At 37.5% G+C, this 26,926-nt stretch overlaps 2 protein-coding genes across 2 annotated transcripts in view; one reads left to right on the top strand and one right to left on the bottom strand.

Moving 5' to 3' along the window:
- The window catches only part of Smp_139230 (n-acetylgalactosaminyltransferase, putative), a gene marked incomplete at both ends in the record, with an annotated part of 32,309 nt that extends 20,056 nt beyond the window's left edge, over positions 1 to 12,253 (bottom strand). The window contains 2 exons of the mRNA XM_018791816.1: positions 7,662 to 7,887; positions 12,139 to 12,253. Coding sequence (XP_018645041.1) covers positions 7,662 to 7,887; positions 12,139 to 12,253 — 341 coding nt within the window. The remainder of the gene's footprint in view (positions 1 to 7,661; positions 7,888 to 12,138) is intronic.
- A 13,308-nt stretch (positions 12,254 to 25,561) lies between these two features.
- Positions 25,562 to 26,661, top strand: Smp_031590 (hypothetical protein). The gene is made up of 2 exons (XM_018791815.1): positions 25,562 to 26,148; positions 26,193 to 26,661. The coding sequence occupies exons 1-2, from the start codon at positions 25,951 to 25,953 to the stop codon at positions 26,268 to 26,270; spliced, it is 276 nt and encodes a 91-aa protein (XP_018645040.1). The 5' UTR covers positions 25,562 to 25,950; the 3' UTR covers positions 26,271 to 26,661.
- Positions 26,662 to 26,926: the final 265 nt, after the last annotated feature.

Genomic DNA, 26,926 nt, shown 5'->3' with positions numbered 1-26,926 from the left:
CCTGGGTTCGAATCTCGCGGGTGCGGGATCGTGGATGCGCACTGCTGAGGAGTCCCATTAAATGGGGAAACGGCCGTCCAGTGCTTCCAGGTTTTCCATGGTGGTCTAGCTTCAATTGACTCACGCTTTCAACTATGAAAATACTAAATCTCCACAAAACCCCTTCTGATAATTACTAATATTACTCTATCACACTCTTAGCACTGTTGCCAATATTACAAAACGTTAAACTTAACAACTGGAAGTTAAGCCCACTGATCTCAGCATTTGCGGATCGGTGAATTAGTGATTAAAACACATTTACCTTTTAATGAAATAGTTACAGTTTCAGTTTAGGTAGTCAGGAGATATCACCATTTCTGATACAAATAGCTCAAAATAGAATACTTGGTAACTGAGTTACAATTCAGTGGTTCGCTAGTGAATAAGCTCCAGAAATTCACATGGATGACTACGATTTTACATTCAATGGATATTAGACAACGGATTATTATGGAATAAGAAACAATTTTTTAACAAAAAAAAGGATTACATTCATAAATGAAATGTCAAGAACTAATGTACAGCACAAGTGTTTATTAACAGTTGTCTACACAAGATACTTCGGATCCGTTGGCCAGACACTATCAGCAACAAGTTACTGAGGGAGAGAACAAACCAGATTCCATCCAGAGGAGGAAGAAATCAGAAAGAAGTGCTGGAAGTGGATTGGGCACACTTTGAGGAAATCACCCAATTGCGTCACAAGACAAGCCCTCACATGGAATCCTGAAGGCCAAAGGAGAAGAGGAAGACCAAAGAACACATTACGCCGAGAAATGGAGACAGAAATGAGAAGAATGAACAAGAACTGGACAGAACTAGAAAGGAAGGCCCAGAACAAGGTGGGTTAGAGAAAGCTGGTCGGCGGCCTATGCTCCATTGGGAGTAACAGGCGTAAGTAAGTAAGTAATGTACAGAAGTTGGATATTTTCAGTCACGGAGGTATAAGTTCTAAATCTTTCTTATTTTCTGCAATACAACAAACCAACTAAATAAATAAATATGCAAACCATTTCAATTTTTTAGACTTTTAGTCAATTAAAACAGAGGACAAGACTGTTTTCTGACACCAGAAGTAGAATACGATATCTCTCTACATTTAGTCATAGTCGAAAAATGCATCCGATTTCCGGATTCGTTGTAGAAGCCAGATTAAACTTAACAAACAATGTTACTATCAGAAGGAGTTTTTGTGGATATTTCAGTATTTTCATAGTTGAAATCATGAGTCAATTGAAGCTAGACTATCATGGAAAACATGGATGCACTGGACGGCTGTTTCGTCCTATTATGTTACTGTTATGTTTTTACACCTGGTTTTCTTCAAAATAAAAATAGAAATCATCATCAAGCTGATCATATTCTGAAACAGCAACAATCCCCTCCCCCCCTATGAAATGATACAATTGAACGAGCATAATGTATTAGATAGAAGTATGGTAAAAAGAAGAAAATCTCGTAGCATAAATTGGTAAACACTACGAATATTCATTTTTTGTAAAGAAAAACTGGTCTTTGCCACACCTCATATACACTTACACTACTGCACAGGTTCTACTACTAATTCATGAACAACTTCAGTGTTACGCCTTAAAAGTTAGTAAACGAAAATGACATAAACAAAGCATGAATAGCTTAATGCGTCCAAGATAAGCCGAAATATGAATCAATTCTGTTTCTCGTCTACAAACCAATTTTTACTTAAAAACATTGAAACGCAATTACAGAAAGTAAAAATAAAGAAAAAGACAGAGGAAAAGTTATGCTAGAAGACAATAAAAGTTACTGTGTTTTACTCATTGAACTCAAGCTGAACAGAAAAGATTAGATTCGGGAGAGAAGGACATATGGGATAAACCTTCCCACACACAAGGAGTGTGTGTGAAATGTCCAGTGAAATGCGATCACCAGCGACTTCAACGAATACAACAAGGATGAATTTCATGAGAAACTGCAGTCGATCGCAGAGAAGTGTTCTAAAAAGAACTTAACAATCCTGGCGAGAAAACTAAACACCAAGGTCGGAATGGACAACACCAGGTATGGAGATAACATGAGACAATATGGGTTGACTGGAGAAAACGAACGAAAGTGATGAGAATGGTCAGAAGAAGCACGAAATACAATGAACAGCTTGAACGCGGTCAGACAATTTGGACTTCACAGATGACCTAACCCTTCTGTCTCATAAATAGCAACGAATGCAGTTGAAGACATCCGGTGTAGCAGCCGCCTCCTCAGAAGTAAGTCGCAACCTATTCAGAGGAAAGTAATTTCTTGAAATACAACACAGAGAGCACCAACCCAATCGCATTTGATGGAGAAGCTCTGGACAAGCTGGAAACCTTTGAGCACCTGGTCAGCATCATGGACAAATAAGGAGGATCTGATGTAAATGTGAAGGCAGTTTGATAGAGAAAGGGCAGTACTACGATAACTTGAGAATACCTGGAACTCTAAGTAACTGTCACACAATAGGAAAGTTAGAATCTTCGACACTAACGTTAACACAATTCTCTTTCACAGAGCAGAAATTTCAAGAACTACTACAACCATCATCAACAATGTACGGGTGTCTACAGACATTTGTCTACGCAAGATACTCAATATCCTGATTACGTGAGTGTGATCGATCCGTGGAAGTATTGAAGTGATTCATGATGAAATTACAATGATGTGGTTCTTACACTGACAGCTTAATAAAATAATATACACGTGATCTAACAATTGACTTAGTTAATTTAAGGAAAAGAAGGCTAATGTTATTTCTTTAAACAGCTTCATTTGGAGCCTTTCTAGGGTTACTACTGGTTTAAGCCCAGGTGAAGGGAGAGGGTTGAGTATGAAATCAACGACTCATACCGTGAAAAAGAACTTTGATAAATAAAACGCCTACTAGAAAAGGTCATTTAGGCCACTTCTATGAAGGTTAAAGCTGGATCTCAATAACTGGACCACATATTTAAATCCGGAGTATACCTCCTTTGGGTTACCAGATTCTATCACCAGTCAGAATACCAAATTAGTACAGCCGATACACGAGTAGATAAACTTGTATTTGCTAAATGAGTTTTTAACCAATAATTCCTATTTCCTTCCAGATATTGAACACAGTGAAGAAATCTATACAATAGTAAATATTTTGTTTCTTTTTTCAAACTTTACTAATGTGAACCGGTTTGTGCCGAAAAGTGAATGTCCGGTGCTTTAACCGGGTTGATGGACACGGAAAGTTCACCTAGGGGAGTTGGAAAACCCTGATTCCAAACCAATGGTGCACATGGGCTCCAGTATCCTGAGAGAACAAATGGCGTATGAATCAATCGTTGGCCACCAGGTACCATGGGACTGCATCTCCTCACAATGCTCCACTGCCTTGTGGATCAGACCTTTAGGTCGAAGGCTCCGGGTGTGGGCCCCTAAGAAAACCACTTGCTTCAGTCTGGGCACCTGGGCAGTATCACAGCCCTCACACAAATCAAATGAGATTTGTGGGGCGCATATGTATCTGGTACCCGTTTGTACCAATATTTATGTGTTTAAATAAATAAATAAAAATACACATATTTCACAGGAAAAGTGGTACATCAACTTGTATTTAGCAAATGAGAAGAGTTTTAAGAGGTATTTAGAACACTTTGACGAATGAAGAGCTACCTTTAATATCGTTTTGCATTATCTCACTTCAATATAATAATCATTAAAATGCACCCTTTAGTGTAGAAATGATAAGTGGTCACTCAGTATTGCAACGATTTTGGTTAATACTAGGAATAACCTGAAAATTATTATTTGGCAATATTATCCAAAGAATAAACGGTGTGTGAAAATCAGGAATTTATCGATACACAAGCAATGAAAGTGAATGCTATCTCCATCAATGAGAACTATCATATGATACCATTAAAAATAGTCAAGCCTATCCCGGAGCAGATAAACAAAGACACCACATCCTTATTGTGAAGAACGTGGACAGATTGGAAGAGTCAACCAGTTCATTTTGATTAAATTGGATCTTGACAATAGTTTATATAAATTTAATCAAAGAGGGGAATTAGGAGGATAGAACCTTAGCTGTTACATACTTATATCAATATCAACTCAGAGAGATAACTGTTCATTCTCTCAGGCCCCCAAATGCCCTGGTACGGCCGAGAGTGGGGAGAGTCCGCTCTCCTTCTCCAAATGCTCTCACATGGCCAGCGAATATATAGCCTCTGTCAGGGAAGTCCTACTCACTGCCTTCTCTCAGCGGGGGTGTTGTTTACGAAATTGAGAGGACGAAAAGCGAATGTCCGGTGCTTTAACCGGGTTGGTGGATACGGCGAGTCCACCTAGGGGAGTTGGAAAACCCTGATTCCAAACCAATGGTGCACATGGGCTCCAGTATCCTGAGAGAACAAATGGCGTATGAATCAATCATTGATCACCGGCTACCATGGGACTGCATCTCCTCACGATGCTCCACTGCCTTGTGGACTAGACCCTCAGGTCAAAGGCTCCGGGTGTGGCCCCCTAAGAAAACCACCTGCTTCAGTCTGGGCACCTGGGCAGTATCACAGCCCTCACACAAATCGAATGAGATTCGTGAGGCGCATATGTATCTGGTGCTTCCTTGTACCAATATTTATGTGTTTAAATAAAAATAAAAATAAAAATCATTCTCTCAGCAGTGGTATGATTTAGCTGACAATATAACCTGAACATAAGAAAAAGAAACCAGTTCCTGTTAAATTATAGTTCGGGTACTTTATTATATTAGGCAAACTAGGCTTTCTGTATGAATATCATGTCGTTTTCATAAAAAACCTATTTAACACCCCCTAAACAACTTAGGAACCCACAAAACTCTTCTTCATGATTGAAAGCGTGAGCCAATTGAAGCTAGACCACCAGGGAAAAGCTGGAAGCACTGGATGGCCGTTCCATCCCATTATGGGACTCCTCTTATATCTTATAGACGTTTAGATAACAGCGACTCATCGGTTAAAGTAATCGACTTCAAACAACTAAGTCACAGGTTTGAATTCTGCTCCACCACCTTTCATAGGTTTGGACAACTGAGTAGTACTATTAGTCTTCACACTAGAGCGTAGCTGAAGGCGAATTACACAAAATTAGACCTGATAAATAAGTTCAAAAAACTTTTTTGATGGAATTTCTCTAGCTCAGAGAAAGAAACTCCACCGAAATCATCCACTTGAGCTACAAATCTCTATCATCTCACAGTCTATAAAACATTTACAACTTAAAGGAAAATAGATAGACACAGATGCACTGGTCATTAATAAAAGCTACACGTCGAAACCATGAAACGAAGGGCTAAAACATTAAATTTACTGATCAGAGTACCTAATAATAATAATAATAACAATAATAATGATAATAATAATAATAATAGTTAGGTGCCTCGCCTTGTTATGTCTTTAACTTCGCTACATTTTATTCTTATGCTTACGAAAATGTTTCTCTTTGTTGTTTTATTGTCATAAAAGGTATATCTACATAAAATCCCTGGTTATTATTCCTGGATCAAATGTTTTTCATTTTAACTTTCGGGAAAATTACAAAAATATTCACTTTGCTACCCTGACGTAGTGGCCGGGATCGTCTATTGTGATGAATCAACAGAACTATACTGGCTGGAACAATCGTTCCTCAAGGTCCTACCATGCCAGACAGGTAGGTCGGTTGAAGAGCGGTAAGACTAAAAGTAGCAAACTCAAGGTCCGATGGCGAAGTCTTACTGCCGACTGTACACAAGCGTAACGGTAGTAAAATGTTTCCTTCATACAATTAGCAGAACAGCGATGCTGTCTTCCCTTAGAAAGAGTCGACCCTAAAAATGCACACCTTGCTTCATCCCACAGATTTCCGTCTCCGGTGGTACGGTCCCAACAAGAGCAGAGCTAAAACGAAAATTACGCACAAAAAAATCGTGCGTGACCGACTTTCACTTCGCTTACGTTGACGATGAATTGGTTTTCTACTTTCCGACTACTTGTTGAAAATTATTTATTCAATTTTATGATTAAAACTTATGGTCTGCTTTACAGTGGGGGGAATCTTCATTGAAAATGTAAGTATCAGAAGGGGTTTTTGTGCAGATTTCAGTATTTTCATTGTTGAGAGCATGAGTCAATTAAAGCTAGACCACCGAAGAAAACCTGGAAACACTGTACGGCGCGAGACTGGTAGGTCCTGGGTTCGAATCTCGCGAGGCGAGGTCGTAGATGCGCACTGCTGAGGAGTTCCACAATAAAACGAAACAGCCGTCCAGTGCTTCCAGGTTTTCCTTGGTGGTTTAGTTTCAATTGACTCATGCTTTCAACAATGAAAATATAAGTGTTATAACTTAAAGGATATTTTTAAAATAAATAAGAATTTATCCAGTTGCAACATACTGTTTTAATTTGTAGTTGCATAAAAGCAATAGAATGTGTGAACTCTTTATGCAGTAATTTAGGAGAGTTCTATTTTACCGTCACAGAGCTGAAATTAAAACAAATGGTTGTTTTTAATGATCGAATCAGACAAATCTTTTGACTCACATTGACAATACATGAGGTAATTTGGATAAGAACATCCGTAGTTGAACTTCTATTGTAAACAAAAACCATTACTTATTCACAGACCAGTCGTTTTGGTCTATGTTCATCATTACATCTTCACTAATTTTTCTAACGGTCCTAGAAGAATCCTGTGTATTTCAGTGCTGAACACCGAAAAGATCAAACGTAGGTAAGTCACCACGTCTTAATCATTACTAATTACATATTACTAACTGGTTGTGAAACAGCTGGAACCATTAGAGTTAAATATTGCTCTGTCCAAAAACTAATAAGAAAGACTTATCACTCTAGGGAAAATTATGCTTACAGTGCAACGCGAATACCTACCATCGAGTGGCTTAACTACAGTTACAGGAAGTAACACTCAGACTCTCCTAATATATCAGTGGTCTTGAGTGCTGTTAGAGGTATGAGGGCAGTTATCACTTCCCGGTTGCCCACACCGTGGAAGGGTTCTTCTAGAGGTACCTGAAAAAGAAATTGGGTTAGAAGTGGTCTTAATGACCTGAGAGTGTAACCGCAGTGCCCAAGGGACAACTGCTTGAGGTCGGTCACTCACGACCTTTTTGTGGGTAATTTTTGTGTTAGCTCCGTTCTTCAAAGGACCTTACCGTCGGAGACGGAAATCCGTGGGATAGGGCGAGGTGTGCATTTCTAGGGTCGACCTTTACTAACCCCACCCCTCCTTGTGGGAAGGCAGCATCGCTGTCATGCTGGTTGTCTGAAGGAAACACCTTACTGCCGTCACACATCTGTACAGTCGGCAGTACGACTTCGCTTTCGGACCTTGGGATTGCTGCTTTTAGTCTTAACGCTCTTCAACCGACTTACCTGTCAGGCATAGTAGGACGTTGAGGAACGATTTTTCCAGCCAATATAGTTCGATTGACTCACCACGATAGGCAATCCCAACCACCACGTCAAGGTAGCAGCAACGGTCGGGATCCTAATATATACAGAAACTAAATTTCGAGCTTTCTGTATATATATATATATATATATATATATATAATAGACGCATACACATAAATACGTATCAAACATTACCTGGGATGACGAAAATCGTCTAAATTACGACGTGTACCAATCAAATTACTAACAACAAGATTGAATTCATTCAGATGAAATGTGAGCTTAGATTCAGCTTTTAGAAACTCAGACAAGACGACTGGACGACCCATATCACCAAATTTTTCCGATTGATCATGTAGGCCAAATTTACCGCTACTATCCGCTATTCCTGAATTACCTAGATGGCCAGATATATTGACAACTAAGAATTAAAAAAAAACACGAAATGTACAAGAACCCCAATGTTGTAAATTGAAAACTTCCCGAAAATTTAGAGATAGATAACTAGCAAAAACACCGCCACATTGATTTTTTATTGTGTAACTATATAATTAAATATATCTAGTTCGATATGAATAATTTACTATAAACTGTGACTTTATTTTAGTGGAATGTCGAGTAATTGGTTATAATTATTTTTCATCAACTATGTTAGGGATATAAGGTCGTTACTCATTATCACGAAGTATGATAGTGATTGGAGGAGTTTGCTAACGGATTAGTCAAGAAAATTACCAACTGTCGGGTTAAAACGTTCTAGGTGTAATCCCCAGGTAATGATAGAAATAAGTAGTCTAGGTATTGAGAAAACGGTTAAAAGCCTATCATAATAGTATATATCCACTTGCTATTTGTCTTTTCTCAAATTTTGAACGTCTTTTAACTTCATTACTAGTTTTATCTCACATGTCCTCTTATTTATCTTATCATTTCTATGTCTTTTATTCTCCTCTACTGTTTGTATGTATCGGATAGATCCTATAAACCTTTTTTAACATATTGAAAAAGATCCAACTAATAATTTGATTAGAGAAATACTAACCAACGAAAAAGGTCACATACTAGATCACAGGAAGCAACATTAAAATCATATCGTGTTATTTAGAAAAACGATGAAGCTCTATAAATAAATTATCCAATTTCTGGAAAACATAACCACTGAAGTACTCATTTGATGCTTATTATCTTTCCTCTCAAAATGCATGTGTGCTGATAGAACCATCACAATTCCCTTCGGACATGGTATCGCATGTGCCTGCAGATTGTATCCAGAAGACAAAAGCCATTACTAGTGGTGGTGTTATACATACCTCCAGATATCACACGACAAACTATGTTTGCAGATCTAGACTACCGTGTTGAGGTCCTCGTGATTATCAAGACCGACAGTTAGAGACATTTGACGATACAACTCAGAATTGATAGAGATGGTTTAGAAGCATCCACTCTTTGTCTTTCTTAGACTTGTGGCTTTAGAATTATGTTGTATATTTTGTTTCTCGATTCATTTCCTGTTTTCAAATAATATTTTTTACTATCACTGATACTACCAATTCTATTATTTGCTATTTGTTTTGATAATTGCACCTCGTTGTGCTAATGTGATGTAGCAATTTAGGTTGATGCATATTTATGTTATGTTGAATATGACCGACCGACTGATACAATACATAAAACAACTTAGTGACAAAATAAGTTCAAAGTCATTATATAATTTAGTGTGACCGATAATGTTGATAGCCTTTATTGACTTGGAAGTGATTAGAGTCACAGGAACAGGTGCTTGAAATTGATTTTTAAATGAATAACTGGTCTTGTAAAACTGACTACATACTTTTAAGATCTTACTGTACGGAAAATTCGTTAAGGTGGTATTCTGTCTTGAAGACTATCTCATCAAAATTTAGTCAATGTGAATATAACATCTGCTCTTGTACAACACGTAAAAAAAAACAAAATATGAATCACAGGGAGCTCTACTGTACAAATAAAAAACAGCATTATTGTTGATTGAATACAAGTACTTGGTAATAGTGACCAAGAAGTGTTGTTTTTCACTTCTCAGATTTGTTATCAACAATGGCGTCCAATTCAGCCAAAGTACCTAAAAAGTAGATATTCAAGTGATCGTACGTGTAGTGCACTGAATAAATGTTTAATCATGTAGAAAACCCAGTAGATACCATATTGTGGGAATTCAAAGAAATATACATATAAGTGGTACAAACATCAGTGGATTAAAGAAACCATCTAACATAGTTCATCAACGAAGCTGAAACCTCCTTTAAAGATAAATAATAGTACAGGAGCTACTAAAATCACTGTATGCTGACGAAGTTTGCTTTAAATGCTAACAAATCAGAAATATTTGCATCTTAACCTTACGAAGTTTAGAAGGGAGCATGATACAAGACTATTTAGTTGTTCCCTAGTGCCTACAACGCCTCTTTTCACACAAGATGAGAGTTAAAATAGTGTGGTACTTATATACAGACTATGTGGACACAGTCACACACCATTATTGATAGAAAACAAATTCAAAAAAGCGAAGAATTCAAAGACTTTTCTAGCTAGATATATATACAAGAGAGAACATTTCCCCTGATAAGCGTGATGATCATTAAAAACCCAGTCTATGAACTCCTTAATAATCTTGACATAAAATTACCGTGGTCAAACTAAGTACATTTTAGGTTACTGAAGAAACTCTAATTTGTCGTGACCTTACGGTCTGAATTGCTGTGAAATGTTCTGGATTAATGAACTTGAACTTCACATTACAAAAAACTTCTAAACAATTAATAAGCAGATGGTTCTTGAATTACTGTGTTTTGTCAAAATTACTGCTATTAAAAAGGTAATATTAGATCGATCAGTCAGTCAGTCAGTTACAACGTAGGACCAGGCACATAAATGAGACGGTTCAAGTTGCCGAACTGTTGTGTTCGTATGAACTAATGATTCCTTTGTGCTTGACGACTGCCTGGTTTCGAATTCCAAATACAATACGTTCGTTTGTGTTTATCGAATACTTCTTGGTTAAATTACGTTATTTCTGGAATTCCTAGTTTGTATAATAATTCAAATACTTTAAACTACTACACATACTTCATTAGCGCAACAAAATGAACACCAAATTCATAAAGTAGTTACATCAATAGTAGCAATATATAAAAGAAGGATTGTGTACCGGAATATACAGGAAGAAAGAATTATTTCGTAGAAAGAAAGGTATAAAGCAAGTTTAATCTCACGGTTTAAGGGAAGGCAAAGAGTGTATACACCTGAACCATTGTGATCGATTCTGAGCCATGTCACAGAGTCTCCAACCATTGATTACGATAACCACTATTACTTATCCGGTGATCCCAGCAGATGCGGGCATTATTTCTAAGACATCTGTGATCAAATACCAATAACTTGCGAGTATTTTCTACCCTTAATGGCCATGTTTCGCAGCCGAAAGGTAGAATAGAACGATGCATTTCAACAGTTAAGATGATCAGTCTTACACTCCCCTGGTGACTTCAATATCCATATTTATAAGTATAGCATCTTATTCCGTGAGTTTTACTATGTTTCTCTCCTTAGTTCTTGGGTACTACCTGAGCTTTACTTATTTTCCCACTTAAATTCATTTCGGTGGTGGTTGTTACATAACTCGTTTCCTTGCGTTGTAGAGAGCCGATTTTTGATATGAAGCGTTGCAATAAAAATATTTCGACTACGAAAAGTAGTAATTTGAATCTTAGGTGAACGAAGAATATTTTTACCTATAGGTCAAATGAATGCACCGGCGCTCTTTCAAACTTTATTTGACTCAAAAAGTGAGTAAACTTCTCCCTGGAGTCTATTCGGGCCTTAAGTGGTACTTGGAGTCACACGCCCCCAAACTTATGCTGAGAACGGCATAAAATAGTTAAAGACTAGTATATCGTACAGTATTATTTGTTCGTCTAAGTAAAATTGTATTTTACTGAAGGTAAACTTAATTACAACAGAAAAAATTCGATCTGTTACTATTTCTCAGGAATAAATGAGTTAATTGTCCCAAAAACCTGTTTTTAAAGTGAACTTTCAAGTTCATGTGCTTACAAGCACATTATACTCAGGATCTAATGTACATGTAAATGGATATCCAACTACCGTTGTCAACTAGAATAATAAGAATGGGATAAATGGCCTAGACTAACCATCAATTTCAGCTGAAGTGGATAGTTGAATAATTGACCAAAAATTGTTGAAACTATGTGCCCTTGTAGAGGATTGCAGTAATACACGTTTATACGTAGACTTTTCGATAAAAAATTTCAGAATTACAAAGAAAAACCCGTTAGATGGTCAGTCCCGGTAACCCAATTTCTATGCGCAAAAGCAACCCTCAGGGCCGTTTTCCATCAACATGAGATTAACTGGAAAACCATGGAAACACTTGTACACTTTGTCTTTGCTATATTCGAACCAATAAATATCAGGAAAAATTCAAAGTACTGTAGTATTTAGTTAGTAGGAATAATTTCTTCATTACGCAAATTTAGGATACTATTCAAATATGACGACTACAAGCATTATTTGAAGGTACTTGAAAAAAGTTACACAAAAATAGTATAATGAATATAGTGGAATTGTGAGGAAAGCCTGTAAGGTATAAATAACACTACATGCAACTTACCATCTATAGTTGAGGTGTAGAAAAATATGAGTTGAAATACTAGTAAGAGAAGGATAACGAGGATAAATAGTTTGATGGTAAAGGACTTCATTGGGAAAGCTAAATCCTTTACCATCTCCTAGTAGTCACACACTCTGAACAGGGCGACCACTCGACCCTGACCTACAAATTGTATGTGAAGGTTTGAAACAAATCAAGGCTTCTCTGGTTATCGGCCTACTTAATTAAGCCTGCCATTATTCATGGTCTGTAGGGAGCTGACCAAAGGTCTCCACTATGGTTAACGCCATGTAATATTCGTTCTTCTGATGTTTTACTCACCTTTCCGACACCGTGTGTTCATTGGTCTATCTCTTTCCAATTTCCATTAGAAAAGTCCAAATTAAATCTTAATTTGTGACACATTGTTATGAGATTCAAAAAGCGTGACCCACCCACATTCGGAGTCTTACTCTTACTCTTTCTTGAAGTTCTTGACCTGGAAAATAAGAAATGTAAACCATCGGATGCTCACTTAAGATTAAGTGTCCATTCCAATGCCCGAAAGTTTCAGGTCCGATCCTCGGTAGGGTAGTAGATTTGCTCTGCTGAATCCTGCATTAAGACAGAACAGCTATTCAGTCCCATCTCGCTTTCAATAGTTGTTTAGACTATAAAAACACATATATGTCTACTTAAGTGGATTGGTGGAGTTGCTGAATGCTTTGAAGAGAAATTTTTTTATCACGGACTGAAATTCACCAAAAAGTATTGAATACCAGAAAACTATGAATTACAATCTAATACTGGTTCAGAAATTCTAACTAGTGTAAACTAACTGTCTCCCACAATATTAAATTCAATATCAACAGTTTTCTATAACTGATCGATCAATGATTAGTGACCGATGTCATAGTTGCCCAATCCTTTAGTGCTGATTGGACTCTGTTGACCAGATTGTAATGAAGCTACTATTCTAAGTGATCCGAATTAGTATGCACTGTGTTGAGAATTTCAGTGTTTAAAACTCAGAGGCAGCCCGAATGGCTAGGTGTTAACGTCTTAGACTGTGAAGCTGGTTAATACACTCTAGAATACATAGGAGGTACAAAATTTCTTACGGATGAAGTAGCTCTCTGATGATAAGTGCTCACCAGTAGGAAACCTAGTTACACGGCTTTCAACCAAATAACATTCATAGACTTCGTGTTCCATACCATATCACTACTCTTTATCAAATGTTATGTGAGTTTCGAAAAAGAGTTGATCAGTGTGATTTGTGGCCCCCAAATGCCATGGTGCGGCCGAGAGTGGGGAGAGTCAGATCTCTTTCTCGAAATGCTCTCACATGGCCTGGTGTATACAACCACTACCAGGAAAGTCCTGCTCACTGCGGCTCCTTTTTTAGGCTGGAAGCGTATCGTGCTTCAGTCACGAAATCTCATCAAATGAGTTTAGTTTCGCAATTAATTCACAGACCTTAGAGGGTCAGTTCACAACAAAAATAGTTAGAGAGATCACAGGTGAGCACAAGTCACATGGAACATAAATGCTGAGAATTTGTTGAGCATTATCATCATTCTCCTGATAGATCTGTGAAAAAATTTTCTGTAACCCTGAAAAAATGGAGGTCCTGAAATAAATAAACAAACAAAATGTTGAGTGAAGTAAAGTGTACGGTATTTGATAACATTTGCGTTGATGCAACAACCACCAACACCAGTGAACATATGCTGAAGCAGCACCGTCACAACATCGACGGCGTTAGGTTTTATTAACAAACCCGTGTCCTCCAGCATAGACTTTCCAATCTTAACTGCAGTCCCAGAAACTTCTATCGTAGACAGCTGAAGTTCCATCAATAGGGTTAGGAGGGATTGATCGTCACCTTTAAAATCGCCTAACAGTCCAGGTTTATTAGGAAGACCCCCCAAGCATAGGAGCACAGACCACAATCCAACTGACAAACAAAAAGAACGCACCTAAAAACTTGGGAGACTGATCAAGGTTCGCGATGATTCTTTGATAAGAATTAAGCACCAAATTAAAGTGAAACTGACCATTTCACCTGTGGACTGTCAAGAACAAGGAAAAATGTCGAAAGGAGAGGGACTATCCACTCGCGAAACCCTGTGAAGGTACGTTGTCTGTCCATTCACACAAAGCTTATCCGGACAAACAGAATACAGAAGCTCAAGCAATTTGAAACAAAAGCTTCAACTATCCATACGCGAATGCTGTCAGCTTATAGAACAAAACTGATAGGTTTCGCGACTAAGTAGAGCGGAGAGTGGCCATCCGACAGGAATATCTCGAACATAGGCATCTTCTCATATTTCGGACCAGAAGCTGACAATACCCGGTACGTCTTTGTTCTGAAACAAAAAAAATACAGGGATGGAGGTGCAGCACCAGTATCCACCAGTAAGTTCAAACCTGAATCTCTGTCTCTAACATAAAACAGACCACTGTTTGAGCACTCCCCTCAGTCCTCGCGGCCTGGGGAGGGGTTATTAGTTTCTCACATTCTTGGGAATCTGTTTGGGCCGGGCGCATGGTCGCCCACATTTTGTTGAGATGGCACCAAACTCCCAGTGGTACAGAAATGACTGCCCAGATTGTCTCAACATTTGTAACCCATTTTGTGACTTGGATCTTCGTCGTTGTGGTGACCTGCTACTGTTTTTACTGTATTATCCGTTACTATGTTAGACCCACATAACTTATTGTAGTCACTCTATTTGTTCTTGAGTCACGTTTTGACCTTGTCAATTATCCACTTATCAACCTTGACTTTTTATATCAGCATATGTGTGTACATATTATCCTACTCAACATATGAATGTTAATATGGTGTAAATATAAATATTGATTAACGCTTGATTAAATTAACCGCCTTCTTCACTACAGGTGATCTCACTTTGATCTCTTCTCTTCGCTTCGTCCGTTGAATTGTCTGTTCAGATCAATGAGTGGACAAAATAAACTGATTTAAAAAGTCATTCTCGTATTCGACTTATTAAATTCCGTTTTTCACTAACACGGATTGAATCGATGATTATATACGAGGATTGACGATATGTATATATGACAATAACAATTAGTCGTACGATATTACTGGAGTCAGATATTGACCTAGGAACACTAAACTATGACCCATTTGCATTCTGGCGACAGCCTCGGTGAGACTTTGAGCACTTACGAAGAGTCCTGATATGAATGGGTCTTCTGATGGTTTTTCGGTAGTCAAGATAATAGTCTGGAACTTCGGCAGGGTTTGATTTGACGTCAAGGTCGAGCACATGGCAATGAATCTACTTTCCGTACCGCAATGTTCAAAGTATTTCACCAGGGACATGTTGCGGACTATGCATACAACTTGGATAACTCCCCTCTAGAGGTATCAAAATTGGAGAAAGGTATAGGAGTGTTCGTGCCCCATGATCAAAAGTCCTACACCAACTGCGACAAAAATGTCCTTCGAGCAATCCTTGCAATGATAACATGGGAGTAAACTCTTATCAAATTTGATAGTAGGACCTCATCTTTAAGTTTTTCTGTTCAATATGATTTACTTTTAGTTCAAGAGGAGGGCCTTAACTGTCTGTGAGTCACCTTTATTCTCTTCATGCCTTTAAAATGGTTGAGAAGTGAACTTAATAGCAGACCGAATACCTGGACGATACAAGTTGTCAGAATTATGGACGATATTCCGACTACCTCGTTTCAGTATGACTGAAGTATGTGTTTCGATCAGTCATGTGGTAAGGCCTGCTCAGCCTTTCTAGTACGTTTATCTTGAGTTTTTGACTTGATGTTGACGGCTTGTGTCCGACATCATTACATTCTCTTTGAATTTGGGATAATTCAATGGGGTCGTTCTCCTGGAACTGACTCAGGGTACAAGTTTGTTACAGAGGAAGCGCGTAGTATTTGCTTCATTCTAAACAGTCAACACATTTGTCATGCCTAATCTTTGCATTTGATTTACTTGTCCTATGACCTTGAAAATTTAGTTTCATTCTTACATTTCATTTTTTCACCCTATTCTCAGGATAGGAGAACTTTTTACTAGAGAATGTGATGAATTTGACTCTCATGATTGTGGTAACGAAAAATATGTTGATCTCTTTACAAATGCGTACATAAAGCTAATAATGTTGACTGCAATTTTTCAATGATGATTTAATGAATCAGAAATACCTAAATAACTTGATTGTCGTTTCTGTTCAGTTAGTGTCAAGGAAAACGATGTGATTGATTCAGAAAATGACAGTTATGTCACTGATGTTAGTTAAGATCGTGATACACAGTCTGACAGTGAAGTTGAATTTTCAATCATGGATACTGAAGATACCACCAGTATTATGGTCTGACAACTCTTACTAGTAACACCTATAATCGAATCGCAGTTAAAATCAGAAGTCAGAAGCGAGGAGGTTGAAAGATATATTTGATGGGTTATCAATATATCAAGAAGTGACTGATCTAATCTGGCTAATGATCGTAGGAGATGCTTCCCACGCCGTTCTGGTACGGATGCATGACCGAGCGCCTTCAGCCAAACGAGTCCACTAAAACTAATATAGTCAGCATCCAATGTCGAATACCTACAAGGCTATTGATTTCGGGGATTTATTTACAGCTACAATGCTTTTCGGATAAATACAGGCGAGAGAGATGTTCTTTGATATGACAGCGTTGAATGGAGAGCACCAATAATGTCTGGATAAAATATCGGTTTACATATTCTCAACAAGGATTATCTGAATAATCTAAGGAATGTTAATAATGATAAACTAGATTCTCGATCTGAAAGAACTACTGTCGAAGACAGTTTTCAATGACGTTGAAGCGAATTAAATCATTTTGTAAAGTTCTTGAAGGCAGTGCTGACTGTATTAATGGATTAAACATTGACAATATCGAAACTATTCTGTTCTTGCAAGCATTTCTGGAGGGGGTGTTATAAACCAGCAGTAGTGGAGAAAAAATGGAGGGGCTATTTTCAATTAAAGGTAGTAAATAGTTAGTAGTTGATACTTGAGTGACGTGAGTAGTTGTTGTGACGAACGGAAGAGAAATATCAATTTGCTTCGCAAGATACACTTGAGGAAGCCTGCTTAATTAACGTTGACCCACACGAGAAACGGTTTCTTTACGACTAACTGTTAGCGGGACATAGATTGGATTAAAGCATGTTTCATACATGATGGTGTTGCTGCGCGCTGATTGTCTAATTCTAAACCAATCAGCCCGGGCATATTATTGGAGAAAAATCTAGAAGCTTCTTATGTATATACTATAAATATATGAACGTTATTCAAATCAGTGATTGCTGTTCACATACCATTGTTATTTGTGAATACAATTTCATTCCTGTTCAAAGTGTTCTGATTTTGGGGTCTTGTCGAGTGTCATCGTATAAGAATACTAAGCAGTAGGAATAGCTGGGTCGTTTATTAGCAAAATACAATTATAACACTAACCATCCCCACTCTTTATGAATATGATACGCATATGAATTATATAACTCGATCGCTTCTTACTCTAGCTTAAAATCTGCCCGATATTGGACCAACAAATACCGTACCAGTTAATTCAGTAAGGGAACTTGATTTACTAAGGGCTTCAAAATACATACGACTAGATGAAAACATGTCCACGAGCAAATGATCTTAATACGTGATTAGTTAAATAAAACGATATACTAAGCGGTATCGCCGGTGTTCGTTAGACTCCACTGCTTACGTAACTGAGAATGAAAGTTATATTATCTGCCCTAAGTCCATCTCATGCTTGTTAATGACGACAACAACATATCATCAGATAGAAGCAAGTTACATTAGACATATCCATTTAACTAATCACAGCAAATGCGACAGAATTTCCCGCAATAATTTTTTCAGTTGTTGCGCAAAGTTATGATGTTCAATATCTATATAAATAGGTGAACAGATTTCAATGCATAAGAACAGGGAAAAAAGCAATAATAAAAAGGACATATTTCTGCCTCACAGGACATGATCCATTTTCACGGTCATGATCAGCAATTTACAACATTGGTTTACCGATCAGATGCTTCCTATGTAGGGTTGTCAAATATATAAGACCAGTAAGAGCAAGATACTTCATATGTGCAGAAGTTCCAGAGAGATAATAATTAGGTTTGCGTGTTAGTATAGTGCCATGAGTACAGATTTCATTGTCAAAAACGGCATTGCATCCGTAGTGAGACTATGGAAAACCTATACCAAGATGAAACTCAGAATCATTGTGTTACAATTCTGATCCTGCTAAGTATTTATACAATACAACCGTTTAAGAAGTTTATACTTGTTATAATGTAGATCTAAAGTGTTATATGGATTGAGTGTGCGTGCTCTCTCTAATTTATGAACGCGATGATCCCCGTCAGTCAGAGAGTGAGTTTATCGATCAGAGCAATGATACACAAAAGCCGTATGAGCAGTCTTGAGTGCGTATCAGTCCTTCTATCTATCTGCCTAGCCCAGCGAATTACCTCCGGAACACCAATAACAGCCTCTGCAATATGAATCATTATTCTCAAACATACTGGGTTTATATACCAATCAAACTAACCACATCGTTACATAAAATAGAAAACAACATGTGTACAAGATTAAGCCAAATGTGGCTGTGAATGGGGGAACACTAATTAATTGACTGGGTATAACTCAGGAATAGTAAACCGTACAGTAATAGCCTATGGGTCAAAACAAAGCTCATAATCAAAGAAACATGAATATGAATAGTCACGTTACTTAGCAATTATACAATAGGAAATATACATATCACATTGGTCCACAAATAGTCCTCAAAGTTATCATTCATAATTCTCCACGGGATATAACATAAAGGGCACTTGATACAATCTGTGACCTTAAAAAACACGTATGCTTAAATTGTTTGGGGTTTGTTCCACACTTAAGGAGAAGCTCCTTAGCTGTGCATTGAGGACGTGATGCTGACGGAAGAGAAACGAAGGAACATCAATGCATTTATATATGAACCATAAATAAAACTTGACGGTCTTTAGTGAGACAGAAAAAGGCATGGTAAATTAGTAGATAAAGCTCAAAATGGTTGGTATTTCCAGAGTGAAGTGTGTTTAGAGCTTTTAAATAAGAGAATACAATAACAGAGAACAATAATTTTTAATATGTAACAGTACGTAATGTGTTCAAATGATGGAAGGAAAGCCGAAGTTAGATTAAGAAAGGCCTTTTATTAGAATGGAAAGTGCATCAAATGACAGTAACGTGTTAAGAAACGCTAATAACTATGACTTGTCGTCTCTTTTTCTTAATTCTCTTTTTACACATCTGTTGCCAGTCACTAAGTCATAATGTAAAAGTCTTAGTTTGTTTTAGGTTATTTCAGCATAAAAATGGAAGCACATTTGATTTGGGAATAAAATAATATATTTAATGTGAAAATATATGAAGTATGCAATAATGACTACGCCTGCACACATTCATTATGAAATGGAAGAAGTTGCATAATGTGACCAAGCGTGCATGCTTGAGTAGCGACATACTGAGCAGGTCTCCCCGCCTTCACCTTCTCCGACATTCTTAAAGAGTTAGATGTTGAATGAAAACCTTCTCAGACATCATATGTTTGAAATCAAGGATAGTGCGGTTGGGAACTAACAACACTGTTGTATTACAAACTACTTTCGACTAGATTGAGATCTCTTAGCCAGCATCTTGGTTACCTCATTACGGAAGGTTTATATTATTGAACAATTCTGACAAAGTGTACTAGACTATGACTATACCCTCGCCCTCAGAAAGTTGGATATAAAATCTTGATTATCTTAAGCAGAACTTACAAGGGTAGATTTATTTTTTCGGTGCCTACAAAACAGGATATGTGATGGTTGCCTACTCGCGGAACATCATATGCAGGAACATCTGGATGAGAAAGATTGTGCAACGTATTGAAGACGTTGCGTCGATAATGTTTTGGTACTATTGGACGATCCCTACCTGTAGATGTGTCACATAGTAAGGTCTCCTTACCTGTTCCCATCTGTTTAATACGCAGTTCTAAAGTTGTCGAGGATAACTCGTGCTGAAGATCAGTGTCTTCTTTGTGAAGCTGAGCGAGTTTAAGAAGGTCAATTCCATTGAAAACTGTTCAAGGAACTAATACGAGACAAAGCGTCTGCGACTACGTTGTTTGCTCCAGAAATGTGTTGTATATCTGAAGTAAACTGCGAAATGTCAAGACTCTCGCGGTGAGTACTTATCTGAAGATGAACTCAAAGAGATGGTAAGAGGTTTATGATCGGTAAAAAGCGTGAGTTCTCTTCCTTCGATGGAATGTTGGAAATGATGTACAGCACAATGCATAACTAGGAGTTCCCTACCGAAAGTGCTGTACCTAGATTCCGCGTCTAGCAACCGTCTCGAGAAAAAAATTCCTAAAGATTGCCAAGAGTGGTTGACTCATTGTTGTAAGACTCCTCCGATTGCTGAGTCGGATGCGTCTACGGCGAAACTAATGGGCGCTTGAGTGTCCTGATGCGCAAGCAGGGTTGCCTTAACGATATTTTCCTTAACTGTGGAAAATGCTTTTCGAGCGGTGTCGTCTAGACTAATTGATTTAACATTTCCACGGAGTTGGTCGGTTAACGGTTTCATAAGGGATGCGCAATTTGGTATGAACCGTCTGTAGAAACTTACGAGGCCGTTAAGAGTTCGCAAATGCTTAATCGTGGTCGGTTCTGGGTTATCCAGAATGGCCGCCACTTTGTTTCTAAGGGGTCGGATGCCTTGGGCATCAATGGTGTGTCTTAAGAAGTCTAAAGAGGTTGTTCCGGTTTGGCATTTCTGAATGTTGACAGTAATGCCATGCCTTTGGAGTCGTTCGAAAACAATGTCCAGATGCTGGAGATGTGATTCTCTGTCCCGACTTGCTATGAGACAGTCATCAACATACGCATGTACGAAGTTGAGACCTCGGAAGACGTCGTCTATGAACCCTTGGAAGGTTTGAGCTGCATTTCTTAATTCGAAAGGCATTCGTAAGAATTTGTAGAGGCCGAAGGGAGTCGAACACTTAATGAGCTATTGGTTTTGGGGAATTATTTACAGCTACAGAACTTTAGGAAAAGTGTGTTAATAGGGCATGAATGAAAGCGTTGCTAAAACTCACTCCCTCACCATTTGAAGGATTGCCCTTTGTAAACGGAAGGTTGATCTACCCAGATTATCTCTTTGTGACAGGGTCGACAATTCAACACTTCCCCAAACTGAGAGGCCATGTAGCGGACCAAAATAAATACCAACTCAAAAACGGCAATTAAATTATTCCTTCCAAAACTTAATATAATAATTTACAACTTATAAATTACGAACACAAATAAAAGTCAAGGTTCGCTACTTAAATCTGTTAGCTGGTGCGTGTTCTGTTGAGTTTGGTACCGGAATCCACAATTATAGATAATTAATAATCCTAATGAGTCTAATATGGCTACTGTAGTAAAGCCGAGCGTAGAATGCAGAGGGAATGTTACAACATTCTATAAATATAAATGATAGTTAACTAATGGTTCAGTTATCATATCCACGAACATTATAATACTAGAGGCGTGTGTATAAGAGTGTATTTATCTATGAGCAGTTAACAATATCGTGTTGTGTAATTCAAAAGCGGAAGGAAGTGTTCAAGGTCATACACTTAAACAACAAGTATAATCGTTTAATGACAAATGTACATGCAGTAAAAAATTGACAGAATAAATACAAATAACACCAAAAACTATTTACGAAATAAGTTTGTCAGGCATATCTCCATAACCGCAACAGGTCTTCGTAAGTGTTACTTACAATACGCTAGATCTGTCAGACTGTTAAAGATATTAGCGATATTAGACATCTGACAAGGACATAAACGGTAATAGGACCAATTCTGGTGTATCGAGTGCAGCAAGGCTGGTTATACTTCTTTTCCATGTTATTCGACTATTTTAGACAGATGGTATTCCGCCAAGGAAGAAGTGAGAAACAGATATATAGGTGAAAATTAGTGTCTTCAAACCGGTACTGTACACTTAGAAGTTGTTTTCACTTTAGAAAGTGATGCTTTCTTGATGGCTTAAAAAGGTTTGGTAGGGAGGAGCATGATGCCTATAAAAGCTTGCATTGATAACTGAACCAACTTCATTTTGATGATTTGTGCTGGATCTTTCAAACAAAGGCTCAATATTTACTTTGGTTTCGTCGATGATAAGTGGGGTTTCCCTATGTAAGGCTCCCTGATCACCACCATTAAAGTCGAACACGTTCATCCTCGGATAAAAAAATGACAACTGTAATATCGTTTCAGTATTAAAATGCTCACACCGATTACTCAGACGCAGATTATGTAAATGATTTAGTAATACTGCATAGCGAGGTTTTGAGGGTTACGAAGCTTGTAATAGGTCATGTGTGATATACTTTATGCTATTACGAGTTCGCCTTACTCGGTAAACGGAACGAAGAACAAAGACACAGTGGCACTATAGGGCATTGTAATCCGTTGTCCTCGGCCCTGTTAACTAGATCAAGAAGTCTTGATGGGGCGTAGAGAATGTGTTGTACAAGCACCAAGGAAATACGAGGTCACTCAGCACACAAACCAAGCTTATGTGTAAAATAATAAAAACACCCTTGGGAGAGCCATGAAGTAGCGTACCAAGAAAATCCGTCAACCAATGATAGTCGATGATTTCCGAGTGAGAAATGTAAGCTGTAGATCAACTGGGCTCCTGTTGGCGCGAAAACACAAAATTCAAATTTTCAGAATAAAATCACAAAATTAGGACCTTTTGCAAGCGAGTTCTGAGGATCTAACGTCCTCAACAATGTGTTTTGGTTCGAGTTTAGGCAAAAAGTACTTTGTGCACCAGAGAATCACAGAGAATAACTCTAATTGTAAGAACTACAAACGAGAAGTATAAGATAGTAGGTAAGCCAACGACGCTTCTGGCGTACGAAATAAACATAAGTTTCATAAGGAAAACAATAAACAACAATTATGAATAACACACGCATCAGGTTAAGACAAACTGGAAATCGAAAACAGAAGCTGATGGTGTGGAGATTGTAGCCTGATACAGTGTGCTAGTGTTGACTTGTGGCGGACCAAAACAGTAGCAAACTGACTGAACACTCTAGAGTGGGGTAGTGGTGCAGATCACTAACGTAGGTAATCTGCGTCGAATTGAGAGCCTACTCGAGTTAGACGCGAATGGTGTGAGAAACCAGTCAATATCAAAGTCAAACCCCACGGCTATTATTTAACGTGGTTTACCCTTTTGTCTTATTAGGGTACCATGGCTGCTTTGGTGACTGTGCAACACGAACGACGTTACGGCAGAAATATATTAACAAGATTAGGTACATGAAACAGAACACGACCAATACCGCACGGGTCAGTCCGTGGCATGAGATTAACTAGTTAGAGTTTTGTATCCTTGATCTTGGCGAGAATCAATGAACTGTTCAACACTAAACGACCCAAATGTCGAATAATTTCACTAGTGCCCAGTGACATTTCACTGGTCTAACAGTGATATGCGAAACTATTAAAGTTCATAAAACTCTAGACGCTACTTCTTAATTTTCAATGCCTCGTGTACACCTTGTTCAGCATATCCAGAATTTTTATATGTAATCAGTTCTTCCAATTATGACATATCTAAAGTAATGGATCGGATTTTGCCTAGTCAGAAGGGAGCAAATATGATCTGTTCATGTAGATGACACTTACTGTAGTGATCCGTTAGCGTAGCAGTTGATAGTATTGCAACTAATTTTGCGACCATAATGTGAGTGTATCACGATAACAGAAAGGTCAAGGCCAAGCATTGACAACAGTTTTGTGTACAATATCAAAGATTGTATAAATCAGATGAAATAATGAAAAATGTGGTATATGATGACAGTTATAGGCAAAATTGGTCTATGTTAACCGATCACAGATACACTGGGGCGCTTATCAACACAATGCGTTACTTGCGACATTTGTATTAGAAGCTTTTCTAATTTACAAGTTGCTTTTAATTTATCCTAAAACATAGACTTCGAGATCCAAATCGTTCATTTTTACTTGTTTGACAATATCTGTTTTTCTGTTGCGACTATGATTATTCGGTCTTATTGATAGATATCTTGGGATTACTATTTTGTAAATAATTTTTGTGTATGCCTATCTCCACAACTTCTTGTTTAGCTATTGTTTAATTGATAAATATTGAAGAAAGCATTTACTTGTTGATAACAGCTGTCTTTATAGACGACATGTCTGAATCCTGCATGGTTCATTGGTTGTTTTCAAGTTCTATTCAGGCTAATTTTGTAGAGACTCGTTAGACTTTTGTGAAGTCATCACAATCAGGAATTAGAATCAACCAAATTGAGTTGGTCAAGCTTTCTTTCTTGGGGGTTTTAGTGATTGAACTTTATACATAACGTAATTTTTAAAATGGTGTTTAGATATCGACTATGTAGTCACTGTTATTATGAGCCATTTATATGAATTGGATTCATCGTGGTGTTTTGTGTGTATATTAGTCTTACTTCAGAAACTATATAGGACTAATGGATCGTGAGTTTGAACCATAAATTTCCTGCAATGTTAGATCTTGTTTAGACTGTTTCGCCAGGCAATGCTACGTGTTTGGCTCAAATTAAATTTGGACGTATACCAATTCAGTCTACAACGCTTCGTTAATCTACGAATTTAATCGACAAATTTCAATTACTTTGGAGCAAGAGTAACCCAGAAAATCTACGAGGATACTCCAAAAAAGTTCACAAGCCCAGAACGAATTACTTGTCAGCTGACTACCGACTTTCCCATCGAATAATCAACGAGTGGAATTCATTACCTCAGCACGTGGTTGAGGCTCCATCCGTCGACTCCTTCAAAAGAAAGTTGGATCAGCTGAGAGACCATCATTGCCAGGACTAACACAGGCCATCAAGCCTCCTGTCCTTTCCAAACTGAAACAGAAACTGTAGCTTTCGCTTTTTAAGTATCGCTATTGTAAAGCTGACATGAAATTGAGAAAAATACGGTTGGGAAAACTTTTTCGTTTATGTATTTATCATTACTTCTCATGATATGACTAATTAGTTATTTTCCTTTTACTCTTTTGTTCCATCGCTAGACCTATGATCTGTACTGTCAAGTTAATTCTTATCTCCAAAGCATTTTATTCTCTTCATGACCGCCAAACAAACGATCGTGTTAAAGGTATATATAAAGGTTAAATACCGTGTAAAAAGGTAAATTTCTACCTCTGACAGGATCCCAATGATTCCAGTGAAGTTTATCTGTTTAAAAGATCCTAGAGAAGATAAGCGAGTGCATCTAAGCTCATCCCAAGTCGATAATTAAATCTTCTGATAAACTAATCACTGAGAAGTCGGTTGACAAAAGCGTTACCTCCAAAAAGTGTCTATGACTAGGTACAATAGAATGTTTGACTAACAGAATTTTGATTGCTTGAACCCAGAGGTATTTAAAAATAGTGGTCTAGTTTTGTTAGCTAAGTCGATTGAGATACTGACCTGGGTCCTAGGAGTTAAACGTAATCTCATATGACTGACCTCGATCTCTGACTTGGTTATATTCAGCGACTGTATTTCAAACTTTCAAAAAATTTAAGGTTTTTATGTTATAAATTTGAAGTCTCGTATTCATAAGATGCCTTGTCTTTATAGGGAAACTGAATATTTCGTGGAACACGCTTCAATAGTTTCCTGTGTATTGTGATTTTAGGGAAAGTCGTCATTTCTGAACACTCGGTAGATGAAACGACCAATTAGTGACAATCACATAGTTTTCGACAATCACCTGATTGTTGATACAACTGCTCCTACAAATTCAAGAAGCTCGGAAAGCGCCAAGGATTGCAGAAAACGAAAAGCCCTTCGCATCCAATATCTAGCTGAAAGTGTACGATTGCGTGAGCTTACTGTTATAAAAATGAAACGTGATATTGACAAAGTAAGCTGTTTATCAAATTTTGCAATATAATTAAACTATTTCAGTTACTCGAGTTGTGTCAGTATATAGACCAAGGAGATGTACCAGTGTCACTTTTGGAAAAGTGTGGGATATCAGTATAAAATACCAAATATTTATCAATGTTACATGCATATAATCCGCTGGAATCTTTTAGCTTATATTATTTCGACATTCATGTTATTCGCCCTCATTTTAACGTATATTTTCTGATTATTTATATTTACATTTACATTTCTTCCATCTGCTAGGGATTTTTGTGCTTTGAATTAACTTTTAGAACGTCTAACTATAGAGGTATTTGTAATTAATAAATCTTCATTTCTCAGTGATGATAATAATAATAATAAACTGACGATTATGCACCATATGAATGACTGTAATATTCCTTATCTACAGTTTCACTTAACTTTTGTTCATTTTTATTGGGAATTCTAAATTGTTTATGGTGTGAATCGATATTATAAATCATTGATTAAAAATTTATACTTAGTGATATATTACGATTATGTACATCCTAGCTATTGTTGTATGAGATTTTAAATACCGGTTATCACTTGCACTACAATGTATATTTGAACACAAATCTACCTTATTGAGACCCAAGTTTATTCATGAAGGATAATCCTAAAGTACCTCAAATAAATCCAGTATCCCAACTACTGGTTGATTATTGACTAGAGAGGACATTGCACAAACGGATAATTGTCTCTTAGTTCTCTATTATCAAGTTTTATCGTGAATAAATCAGTAATGTACA

The sequence above is a fragment of the Schistosoma mansoni genome (genome assembly GCF_000237925.1).
Source record: "Schistosoma mansoni, WGS project CABG00000000 data, chromosome 1 unplaced supercontig 0071, strain Puerto Rico, whole genome shotgun sequence".
NCBI classification, from domain to species: Eukaryota; Metazoa; Platyhelminthes; class Trematoda; order Strigeidida; family Schistosomatidae; genus Schistosoma; species Schistosoma mansoni.
Note: the sequence above shows the minus strand (reverse complement) of the source record. Positions and strands in the feature narration are given on the sequence as shown.

Excerpts from the sequence above, each read along its gene's own strand:
- Smp_031590 (XM_018791815.1), top strand. The coding sequence starts at position 25,951 with ATGAAACGACCAATTAGTGACAATCACATAGTTTTCGACAATCACCTG. Across the intron at positions 26,149-26,192 it reads TGAAACGTGATATTGACAAA|TTACTCGAGTTGTGTCAGTA; the intron begins GTAAGCTGTTTA and ends AAACTATTTCAG.